This window comes from Chrysochloris asiatica, unplaced genomic scaffold (genome assembly GCF_000296735.1).
Source record: "Chrysochloris asiatica unplaced genomic scaffold, ChrAsi1.0 scaffold00062, whole genome shotgun sequence".
NCBI lineage: Eukaryota > Metazoa > Chordata > Mammalia > Afrosoricida > Chrysochloridae > Chrysochloris > Chrysochloris asiatica.
In genome coordinates, this window is record NW_006408580.1 from 5,694,494 (window position 1) to 5,707,506 (window position 13,013).

General features: G+C 38.2%; 1 protein-coding gene across 1 annotated transcript in view; it reads left to right on the forward strand.

The window, feature by feature from the left end:
• EFHC2 (EF-hand domain (C-terminal) containing 2) overlaps positions 1–13,013 on the forward strand; it is a 259,272-nt gene that overhangs the window by 65,567 nt on the left and 180,692 nt on the right. The window contains exon 3 of the mRNA XM_006864292.1: positions 7,126–7,276. Coding sequence (XP_006864354.1) covers positions 7,126–7,276 — 151 coding nt within the window. The remainder of the gene's footprint in view (positions 1–7,125; positions 7,277–13,013) is intronic.

A 13,013-nucleotide genomic window follows, 5' to 3' on the forward strand; every position in this document is an offset into this window, starting at 1 on the left:
AGAAATGATACTGGAGAACTAATGATAGATTTCTGCAAGACAAATGATTTGTTTATTTCAAATACCTTCTTTAGACAGCCTAAGAGATGACTATACACATGGACCTCGCCAGATGGAACACATAGAAATCAAATTGACTACATCTGTGGAAAGAGAAGATGGAAAAGCTCTATATCATCAGTTGTTTTAAAATAGATCCATTTTATTTTAAGAAATTACCAATTAGTTTCTTCAAATGTATGCAGGAGGAAAAGGTATACTGAGGCCCTTATATATTTTCTAATTTGGCATCATTTTTTGCATTTGTGGAGAAAATGTTGCTTTTTATGGAGGCAGATTATAACTATTATGGACTATTGAATTCTTTCGGCTGGTATTTTAGTAAGGATCCTTCTTCTATAAGTCATAAATAGTGAAATTGTACTTGCAGCAGTAGTCTTCAGCTTGAGTTTGCATTTTGCAATCATCTGGGGAGCTTTAGAAATCACTGGTGCCTGGGTCTCACCTGGAGAGATTCTGATGTGATTGTTCTGAGGTTAAAAAGTGCCACAAGTGATTCTGTCATGCAGCCAGAGAGAGAAGAGCCATTGCTGTATAGCTTGCTTGTTTTATAGTATCGCCATCAGTCACTGGAATTTAGCTTCACAGCTTGCCATATTTTTTTGTATTCTAAGGAAGTTACATAAGGTTGGCATTTTCTTTTCCTTGAAAATTGGAAATAATTCATAATTTCTTCTGGGTAGAGCCCTTTGGGGGCCAATTTTTGATAATCTTTTCACTTCTTTCTTGGCTGTTTATTCATGATTTAATGGTTTACAATTCTTATAAAAATCACCTATTTAATGCTGATTTAAATATCTTCATATAATTTCCATAATTTATTATAATGCATACATTAATTTATATCGATTTATTAACTCAGTGCCATGCATTGCTCATTTCTGATTTTATTTATGCTCTTTCCTGATTCGCTTTGTTAGAATCTTATCTATGTTATTTATTAACATTACTCTTGGATTTCTTTATTGCAATTGTTTTTATCCCTTCAAATTCATCTCTCTGTGCATTCTTTTTGCTTTCTACTTGTTTCCCTTGTCACATATTGTTTTGCTCTTTCATAAGAAATTTTGCCAAATCCATTGCTTGGTGGTGATGGTTGTGGTTGTGGTTATGTGCCACTGTGTTGGTTCCAACTCATAGCCACCCTGTATAGCAGGGGTGGGGAATCTTTTTGCTTGTAAATTTTATAATATCATTTGTGGGCCAAAGTTTTCAAGTTAAAAATTAGCCTGCTATATTTGGTCAAATATTTAATGAGCTCACTCCTAATATGATGGCTGGAGTACTGGTGTAATGCTGTAGGGTAAGCACTCGGCCACAAAGTCGGTTTGAACAGCATGGTTGGTTTGAACCACAAGGTCGGCAGTTCAAACTCACCAGCTGCTCCTTGGAAACCCTATACAGGATAGCTATGGATTGGAACCAACTTGACTGCACTTAACAACAACAACGTTATGGCTGGAACTGCAGTTGCTTTGGTAGGGCCAGACCAAATAATTTCGAGGGTCTTATATGGCCTGGTGTGGTGCTGTAGGATCAGCAACCCACAAGGTTAGCAGTTCAAATCCACTAACTGCTTTTCAGAAACCCTATATATAGGGTCGCTGTGAGTCTTAACAGAGTGCTGGTGTGACGCTGTGGGTTAATGTGCCAGACTGCAAAGCCATTTGAACTTCAAGGTCGATGGTTGAAGCTCATCAGCTGCTCCTTGGAAACCCTATACAGGGTCACTGTGGGTTGGAACCGACTTGACAGCACTTCACAACAACAATGAGCTTTAACGGACTAAACAGCACTTAAGAAACAAAATCATACAGCCCATGGACTGAACATTCCCTACTCCTGCTGTATAGTTGCTGAGGCTCTAAATCTTTGTGAGATCAGAAAGCCTCATCTTCCTCCCGTGGAGCAGCCAGTGGGCTCAAACTGTTGACATTGTGATTTGCAGACCAGTGCTTATGCTTTATCATCCTCTCTCTCAAACTCGAAATTATTTTATGTAAGAAGTTAAATGTATTAATTTACTCCTGAACGTTGATTGGTCTGCATTTTATAGGTTGTTGCGTGCTTTTGAGTCAGCTCTAACTCATAGCGACCCTGTAAAGGGTTTCTGAGGGTGGTTGGTAGGTTTGAACTGCTGAATTTGCGGTTACAAGTCCAGTTCTTATCCTACAGTGCCACACAAGGGCTTATCCTATAGGTAAATACTATTTAAAATTTAAATGCTATTAACATTGGACTGCGAACCACGAGGTCGATGTTTCAAACCCACCAGCTGCTCCTCGAAAACCCTATACAGGGTTGCTATGAGTTGCAACCAACAGGTTCCATGCTTACTTTTTTGTGTATTTATAAGTTTATTTTTGGCAAAATATTTATTAGGAGTGGCATTTATTTTTTAAATTACACTATACATTTCTGGTAGCATAGTGGTTACGAATTGGGCTGCGAACCACAAGGTCAGCAGTTCGAAACTACCACTTGCTCCGCGGGAGAAAGATGAGGCTTTCTGCTCCCGTAAAGATTTATAGCCTCGAAAACCCTGTTCAGGGTCTCTATGGGTCGGAACTGACTCGACGGCACTTAACAACAACAATAATACATTTCTAGTTTTATTATCACTGACTGCAACTTTTATCATTTCTGTTTTCCAAATTTAATTGTGAATTTTCATATGATGAATTTCTATAAATGTATCATCATCATGTATAAAGGAACCATCTAATACAAAATTTGTTAGTTTATTTCCTTGTTGTTGTTGTTAAGTGCTGTTGAGTCAGTTCTGACTTATAGTGACCAAACCCCATTAATCATGAGAGGAACCATTGATTTACTTACAGCCATTCAAGAAGAATAAACAGCACAGCTCTACATGTTCACACATTTTTATTGCCTATTAAATAATCTGGAGTCCTGGTGTGACAACACTGGACTGCTAACATAAGGTTAGCAGTTCAAGGCTACCAGGCGCTCCTTGGAAACCCTATAGAGGGTCATTATGAGTTGGAAGAGACTTAATGGCAGTTAACATTAAATAATCAAAGAAGCTCGAGTGTCGTAGTGGTTATAAAGCACTCAGCTGCTCCAAATCCACCAGCTACTCCACTGGAGAAAGATGTGACTGTTCCAAGATTACAGTTTTGGAAACCCAATGGGGCAATTCTTCTCTGTCCTATGGAGTTGTTATGAATTGGAATTCGACTTGAAGGACTTGGTTTGAATGGGTATGTTGCTATTGTTATGTGCCTTGGAGTAGATAATAGGATTCATTTATCTGTCCCATTATATATCTTTTACTTTGAGGTTATTGTTAAGTGCTATCTAATTAGTTCCAACTCATAGCGTTTCCTGGGCTGTAAATCTTTGTGGGAGCAGAAAGCCTCATCTTTCATCCACAGAGTGGCAGGTGGTCTCGAAATGCTAACCTTGTGGTTCACAGTCCAGTGTTTAGCCTTACAGAGCCACTGCACTCCTGTCTTTTTCTTTAGTAGCTCACAATTTAAATCTGAGTCCTTTTCAAAAAACAGAGGCTTAACATTTTAAATGTTTAATTTTAGGCTGGTGATACTGACCTCTTTATTAAATGTTGAGCCTTGTTGAAGATTATTGTTGCCTTTCATCCTTCTTTTCAATCGATTAAATGAAAAAACAAAATAGGATTGCGTAGGTCTGGGGAATAAATAGCTTCTCTTGAAATTTAGCGGGTTTTTTTCTTCTTTATTTAGGTGAAATTCACATAACATAAAATTAACCATTTTAAAGTGAACAATTCATTGGCTTTTAGTACATTCACAATATGCAGTCACTACCTCTATCTAATTTCAAAGCATTTCAACACAGCTGTAAGGTTTGGCACTTAGATATTTGGTTCCTGAGTAATAGTCTTTATGACTCATGCATTGGTCACACCAACCTCCCTATCTTTAAAAATTTTGTGATTTATTCTGAGAGACTAGGTTTTTACATTTGCCTTTTACAGTTACATTGCCTAGCCTGTGACAGACAACCTACACACTATTTGTGTGTGTGTATGTGTGTCAATGTGGCATCAAACCAGAATCATTTAAAGTTAGAATTAGGGCTCCAAATTAATGGTAAAATCCAGCCATTTGGGGATAGGCAATGCAAAGCAAATAACTCGATTGACATGAAAATTGGATTCACTTCCCCACAAAGCTAAATTTGCGGATACATTAAGTTCCCAGCTACTTGGCAGAACTCACTCCTAACTGCTTTGAATTTCTTTTGGCTTTAATTATAGGAATATTTGATTCCAGTAATATAATCATTTAAAAATATTCCTTTATAATGAAGAAATAGCATATATCTATTAGGGCTAATTGATTTCAGACTTTCTATTCTCTAGTCTAGAATTAAAAGTCTAAGTACTCAGGGATCAGGCAGGTAATCTCATGTAGGGCCTGTGAGGCCTGTGGGGAACTGGCAGCGAATAGACATCTGCTAAGTGACATTCACACTCACTCTTCAAGAAAATTACAGCCAATTAGATCCTCTAGGACCTTCTTTATCTAGTGTCTGCTTGACTTATCGTCAATCATGGTAAGATCTTGTATAATAATTATGTTTCTATAAATTTTAATTTCTTTTAGTTTTTTATTTTAAGTCGTTTTCTCTGAACTCTCTGGTACATCACATTCTATTATAATTATGCTTGTTATCTTTGTGAGATTGCCTTTATTATGTTTGGTATCTCTCCCCTCACATTTTACAATTTCTTCTCAAATTTCCGGTTTCTATCTTTCTATCTCTATTACTTGCTCTGTAGCTTTCATGTTGGAGTTGGGCAGCCCTGTATTCATTCCCATTGGACCAGAATATGAAATGCCAGTCTGCCTCTCTTCTAGAAGTATGGAAGCCCAACCTAAAATAATGTCTTTTCTTTTCTCTTTATTCCCATTTAGCATCCTTTCTTCTTTCTTAATGCATTCTTTGCCTGATAAATATTTCTTGATTATATACAGGACACTTGGTGTGAAATGACCTATGGTAGCTTTTGTCTTTTGCAAATTTGTATCAGTAGTGTTCAGTCCTTAGAAGCGTGTGTGTGTGTGGCGGGGAGGGGAATCTGTGAATACTCTTTCCACACTTTCCTAGTCAGTTACAAAGAAAAAAACAACAACAAACGTTGATCTCACATTGAATACTGCTTGTATGGAAAGCTCAGTGAAACCCTAACTCTCTGTCCTTTTAGGTATTCTAACAGCATCTTTCTCTTATTCTTTAGTCCATACTTATTTTGTTTTAGTATTGAGATGTAATTCATATAAGATAAAATGTACCATTTTAAATTGTACAATGCATTGGACAACATATCTGGTTTTTATTGAGGGTAAAATTAGTAGAACATGAAATTAACCATTAGGCAAATGAAAGTGTATAGTTTCGTGGCATTTAGTACATTCATAATGTGTAAGCATCATTGTACCTGGGGCAGCCCATAGCATCCTTACATTTATATTAACTCAATACAAATGTGACAGCATTCTAGCAGTGGGAGTTACCTAACTTTTTAACTGGAATTAGGCCAAGAAAGCAATTGAACATAGGACTATTTTGCAATCAAGTTTTAAGGTGCTCTCTATATACCTAAGGACATGTAAGAGCAGTCTTTAGGTGGTCCCTGGGTTGTATGAAGGGTTAATGCACTTGGCTACTAACTGTAAGGTTGGAGGTTCGAGTCCACCCAGAGGTGCCTTGGAAGAAAGGCCTGGCAATCTGCTTCTGAAAAAATCAGTCATTGAAAACTATAGAATAGAACACAGTTTTGCTCTGGCACACATGCGATCACCATGAACCCGAGTCAACGCAATAGAAACTGGTTTTAAGAACAGTGCCTGGCCAGAATTTTAATACAGTCATTTCACCAACTAAAACTCATTTCTAATAGCCATTATGGCAATTAAAAATACTTTTTGTGTTGATCAGAGATATAGACTAGTAGGACATTTTGCTAGCCACCTCTGAAATGTAGGCTTCAGATAGAAATGTACTAAACATTCCTGAGATTATGTGTGTATTCCTAATTAGGGTAACTGACTACTACTAGAGTGTAGATTACATCTAACAAACTCAGTTGAATAACCTTAGAGTGACATTACATACACAATTAACTTTTGAAACTTCAACTATAAAAATTGGTCAAAAAATAAGAGGCGAAGGGAACTGCTCAAGCTTGAACAAGAAGCCGTCAGTGTCCTCATGTCCTCACTGTGTGAGCAGGTCATCATGGTGAGAGTGATTCCAGGGGTTGACGATATATACTGTTCATAAAACATGACGCCCAAACATAAAGCAGTTACTTCCACTGAACTTCAACTAAAGAGGCAGTCATCTATTTTAACATGAGAGAAAAATGGATTGCGTTTTACTTACTGATTAATGAGGACAGTTTTCCAAAGTAGTTAAGGAATTTTCAAGAATATTTTTTTTAACTCTATCTGAATTTTATTCTGCTTTAGGGCCTACCTCTTCTCCATCTCCACTACCCATCTAGCGTTGAGCTTTGAGGTTCCTAAAGAAGTGTAAGGCAGGGTGTCCAGTACTTTGGAAGAATTTTAGATCTGCCTCATTGCCTCAAGGCAAACAATCAGCTTGCCCAGGCGTCAGCCTAATTTCATCCCAGAGCCAAAGTAGCTTTATGTTATTTTTAATGGGAGGAAAAAAATGACAAAACGTGTGAGAAAGGTCTTGTGAGAAAGGACATTTTGTCTCTATAATGCCTACATACAGAATTCCACTGTGAAATTCCAAAGACAGACCATACTTCAGTTTATGACAGAGGTGAATTTATTGTTTAGATATCATTTTTTTTTATTGGTGAGAGATCCTTTCTTTATTCTAATCAGATAGTGATAAATGTTTAAAATAATTTTTATATACTATAACCTAGATTGTATTCCATTCTTATAGCTTCTTGCAAAATTCCCCTCAACTTTTTCCTTTACATAAAAAAGTATGCATATATAGTAGCTTTATGATAATTTTTAGGTTTACTGAATTTATTATTTAAAATTTTTTTTTAGTTTCTAATTGTGATTCCAACAGGTATTGTCTTTTGATGCCTATGTGGAAGACGAAGTGGCTGATAAAACGGAAGAAGACTATAGAATAAGACAGTATAAAATCTACTTCTACCCCGAAGATGACACAATTGAAGTTAATGAACCACAGGTGACAAATAGTGGACTACCTCAAGGTATCTACTTAAGCAGAATTAGAGTTTTTCATGTCTAACTCCTGCCTTTATAGACTCTCATTAACTTCTTGTTGTTGTTGTTGTTATGTGCCATCGAATCAGTTCCAACTCACAGTGACCCTGTCTAGGGTTTCCAAGGAGCACTTGGTGGGTTTGAATCACTGAGCTTGCAATTTAGCAGTCCAGTGCTTATTGTATAGTACCACACTAGGACTCCATAATGCCTAACTTTTTGGCAGTGATGAATAGAAACATGCTGTTAGGTTATAGTTAGAAGTCCCTCAGTAGTACAAATGGTTAAGCACTGAGCTACTAACAAAAAGTTTGACGGGTCAAACCTACCCAGAAACATTTCAGAAGATAGGTGTGATGATATACTTCTAAAAGGTCACAGCCTTGCAAATCCTGTGGAAGAGGTCTGCTTTGCATACGTGAGGTGTCAGAATTGACTTGGTGGCAACTAATACAAATGAGATTATGGTTATTGGGTGATTTATTAGCTTTCTGGCTCTACACCTCAACCCTATTTCTTTCACTCACTTGTGGCAGGTTTGTTTGCTTTCAAGTGCTGCTCTATCTGTGTCTTCACACTGTTTGGTCTTTTTGTTGTGGAGACCACTTCCTCTACAACACTCTCAAGGAAGGCAAGAAGGCTGTTCTCCACTGCCACCTCCAGATTCAGGTCCTGCTCTTCTTTCTTGTACACCACCCTTTCCTCTTCCTCAGCCCCAGACAGACCTTCACTCTGTGAGCTAATGCCATCTGAAGCCGAGATCATGGGAGGTGACAGATTTGTCCTTTTTGTGCTGTGGGTTCCTTTCCTGGGGTATGGTGTTAAGTTCTGAATGCCCTCACTTGAGAGAAATCACATGGGCAAAAGACTAAAATGTTGTCATATGTAAGCCCAAATAGTGACAAGGGATTTTTTATCTCTAAGGGGAAGACTCAGGTATGCCTGATAAGTGTTTTCAAGAATCTAAAGATTGTTATATGGAGGAGGGGTGACCTAATTTTCTGTAATTTGAAGGACAGGAATCCTAGGGGTCAGAATTCAGGTCAGTAGGAGGAAGAACTTTCTAGAAGAAAGCTGCTGGGAATTTTAGTGGATAGGCCTGGGTGGGAGTCGGGGTAAGGGTATAGAAGAGGAAGTCATGTATTTTGGGGGGTGGGGGGGCATTGGTATAGATGCATGGCCCAGGAAGGGGTAGGGGTGGGGGTTATGGGATAAAGGGGAGATGAAAGGTTGTTTTTCACTGACAGCTTGGTAGGCGAATAAGAGGAAAGTCATGCCTTTGTTTGATGATTGGTGTACATGACCTTCAGGGCTCTTGAATCCTCGAGGAGCTGCTCTACTATGAACAAACTTTCTTGTGTCTTCAAACTGTTTGGTCTGTTTGTTTTTTCTTGGATTCGTTGTCATCTCTTCATCTCTGGTAGCATTGTTACCTCCAATATATCAGTCTCTGAATTTATCTTCTCTGACCACGCTTTCCAGTCTTCCTATGTTTCCCATTTGTGCACATCCAACCATTTTGTCCTTTACTGGCAAAGTGTATCCTGAATCTGCCCATCCTCACCCAGCCTACCCTTGTCTCTTGACTAGGAAAATGGCAGGCTTGAACTGTCAACCTTTCAGTTAGCAGCCAAGTATGTAACCACTGTACCACCAGAGTTCTTTTTATTTCTGTAAAATGCAAATCTGCTACAATTTCTGGCAGTTCTCTTCTAGAAAGTTCTTAATAACCTGAATTCTGACCCCTAGTGCTGACCTTCAGACTGCAGAAAATAAGGTCACCTGATGATTTCTAAGGAGCCCTGGTGGCACAGTGATAAAGCCCTTGGCCACTAACTAAAAGGTTGGCAGTTCGAACCCACCAGCCACTCTTTGGGGGAAAGATGTGACGATTTGCTTCCATAAAGATTTACAGCTATGGAAACCCTACACAAAAGTTTTACTTATTCCTAGAGGGTCACTGTGAATTGGAACTGAATTGAAAGCAGTGGATTTTTTTGGTTTAGTCATTGATTAAATCTAGAGTGTGAGGAAAGGGACTATCTTTTTTTTTTTTTTTTTTTAGTTTTTATTGTAAATTGAGTGATAGTTTACATGGGAGAACATCAGCTTTACATTCATTCTATCGTATTTTGTTTCATTGCAATGATTACAGTCCCCTCCATGCATCATCATTCAACAGCATTTGCTTCCATTCCCTCTGTTGTTGGTTTTTTGTGTGTGTGTGTGTACACCGAAGCACTCTGGAATATACAACCATTCAAACAACTAAAAGATATACCCTACAAGCCTGCCTCCCGGCTGCCAGCACACAGCCCCTTTCCTTCCCTGAGTCCAGAGGGAAAGAGACTATCTTAATGATAGGGTTCCTACTTTTTCATGATGTCATTTAACCCGAATGACCATCTTAGGCAGTTGCTGTCATTGCCAGATTTTACAGAAAAGGAAACTGAGGCTTACAGATACTTTGCACCATGTGAATCTTAACCTATCATCTCAAAGACCATTCTGTGGTTGGAGAAGTTGGTAATGATGAGGCCATAATAAATCCAGGAGCACGGAGTAAGGAACGCGATTGGGATTTTGCGTAGTAGTAAATTAGTGTTTGGAGTCCTGGTGTGGTGCTGTGGGTTAATACACCAGACAGCAAAGCCATTTGAACTGCAAGGTTAGTGGTTCAAGCTCACCAGCTGCTCCTCGGAAACCCTATCCAGGGTCGCTATGGGTTGGAACCGACTCGATGACACTTAACAATAACAAATTCATTTTAAGGCATGAAGCCTTTTTTAGGTGCATTGGGCCATCTATATAGTGATATCCACAGGCAAGTGGAACCTTGGAATGTTTATTCAGCAAAAAGTCAAGACTAGAGATGTGGACTGGGAATGGCCAAAGGGATGACCAGATCATGAATCAAACGGGTCTGTCCTACCATGTTGAAGGAGAGCCACTGTTGTGATAGTGGAAAGAGGAAAAGAATTCTATGTAATGTGTCTGCTTGGTTTTACTGGTGGAGTGAGAAGATGAGGATTGGTATTCTAAATGCTCATCCTTTACTACAGCATCAGACTTTATACAATAGCCACTTCTTGGTCATTTTATTTGGAGAATGTATGGTTTATTGATGACTATTTAAAAAAAGATTTCAATGCCTTAACATTTTGAAAAAGATTTTCACAAGCTAAGGTGAAAAGTGTGACTTTTTTCCCATAGAGAAACAAGAGATATTTAGGCTGTGGGTCATTTTTAATATGTATAAGGCAGTGTTAACAACTGAAAAAAAAATGTTTCCATTTGAAGAGTTATTGAAGGATAGAAAGCAAAAATTGGTAACGTTTAGTTTCTGTGAACATGTTTTATCTGTATATTTGATGAGCTGAGTGACAGTTTTGCTTTAGCAGGAAAATATTTTCTTGTGTTTTCATTTAAACGTTTTTATATTGCTATATTCCTTAATGAAATTTTGATTTTTAAAAAAGTCATCCCACATCATCCCATCAAATTTATACAAGTGATGGATTGGAGGTTACGGGATATCTTGAAGTTGAATTAAGTTTTATTATTATTACTTTTTGAGTGAAAACTTGTATTCTTGGCCCCTGTCCAGTGAATCTTAGTTTTATTAAACTATCCAAGAAGAATTGTGAAATGTAACCTCTTGGAAAGACTTTTATTAAGGCTTTTCAATTCTCTGGCTCTTAATTTCAAATCTCATATAAGCAGACTTCAAAGGCAAATTGAAGATTGTCATAATGATTTATTTTAAATGATTTTTTGTGTAAGTGGGAAGGAATGTTATTTGTAGTGACTGGGGAGGAGAGATAATAAATTCCAGTGTCTCTTTTGAAAGTTTCAGAATTTCTGATTGGCTCACTCTGGTCAGGACATTTCCCTGAGTGAATACACAGCTCAAGGAATACATGCAAAATAAACAGCAATCATGATATTTAATGAAATTGAATTTGTCAGCAAAGCAGAGATACATGGAGGGCTCTAGCAAATCCTGTACAAAGCAAACAGGAAAAAAACTATTCTATCATCAAGCTTTGTTTAGAGAGAAACTAGTCTCTCTTGAGATACTTAAATGATGATTCTTTTTAGGGAAATTTTATTTGGTCAGTGTGTATTTTGGACCATCAGGTCAATGTCTTCTTCAAGCTGTCCTCAATTAACTGATGGGGGAAAAGAAAGCCTGTCAGTGGCTTAGATCTTAGTGGAACAGGGTAGGAGATATTTTCTTCAGTTGGGTCTTGAGTGGCCTGGCCCTGTTTTCCATGCACCTGTGGGCCTGTGAAGAGGCTGAGGGTGAAGTTTAGATGTGGTGGTGGTAGTGTGCCGTGGAGTCGCTTCCGACTTCATAGCGACCCTGCATAGGGTTTCCGAAGCTGTAAATCTTTACGGAAGCAGAAATCCTCATTTTTCTCCCGGGAATGGCTGGTAGTTTAGAACTGCTGACCTTGAGATTTGTGTAAGTGGGAAGGAATTTTATTTGTAGTGATTGGGGAGGAGAGATAATAAATTCCAGTGTCTCTTTTGAAAGTTTCAGAATTTCTGATTGGCTCACTCTGACTCGTAACCACTATGCTAAGATTGTTGTTGTTGTTAAAGTGCCGTCAACTCGGTTCTGACCCATAGTGACCCTATACAGGGTTTCTGAGGCTGTAAGTCTTTACGGGAGCAGAAATCCTCATCTTTCTCCCACAGAGCGGCTGGTAGTTTCAAACTGCTGACCTTAAGGTTCGCAGCCCGATTCGTAACCACTATGCTGTCAGAACTAAGGTACTAGATATTAATGATGTTTGAGTCACTTCCAGTCAGTTTGTGGGTTTTTTTTTAATGAACCAGGAATTCAGATGCATCTGTTTCTTCTGAACCTGACCCTTCAGAAATTAGTATAACTGAATGAATTATATCCTTCCTTTCTGTTGCCTCTCCTATTAGTGTGTTTTTTTTTTTGAAGGTTGGAAGAATTTGGAATAATCCAGGAACAAATGAGCATGGTGCCAAAACAGTCATTAAGTCACATGAATCTTCTAATCAGAACAACATATTTTAATATTCAAGAATCTTTGGTGGGAGAGAGATTTGTATAAGTATAGGATCCTTGGTGGCACTGAAGAAAAATGTGGCCGTCTGCTCCTGTAAAGTTTACAGTCTAAAAAAAACCCTGAACTGGGTCACTATGAGTTCAAATCCATTTGATGGTGGTGGGTTTGAAGCTTTTTTTTTAATGAGCAAACTCACTGTCATACTTTAAGACTTACTTTAATTTCTTCCTAGGACATCATTCTCATTTTGGTTAGATGTCTTAGTTAGATTTTTATTGTTGTTTTGCTAATATATAATTAAAGCAATGTTAATACCAAGCCAAGAACATCAGAGATGAATCCCAGAATTGTCTAACAAAATAAATTTTGGTTAAATACTGTTGTTGTTGTTATGTGCTGTTGAGTCCAATTCTGACTCATAGCAACCCTGTGTAGTGTTTCTGAGGGATGACCAACCTTGCAGTTAGCAGTCCAGTGCTTATCCTACAGCACCATACCAAGGCACATGGTTGAATACTATCAAGTCCAAATTAATATACGCCAATGGAGCTCTGGTAGCGTAGTGGTTACGAATCATGCTGCGAACCTCAGGGTCAGCAGTTCGAAACTACCAGCTGTTCCGTGGGAGAAAGATGAGGCTTTCTGCTCCTGTAAAGATTTACAGCCTTGGAAACCC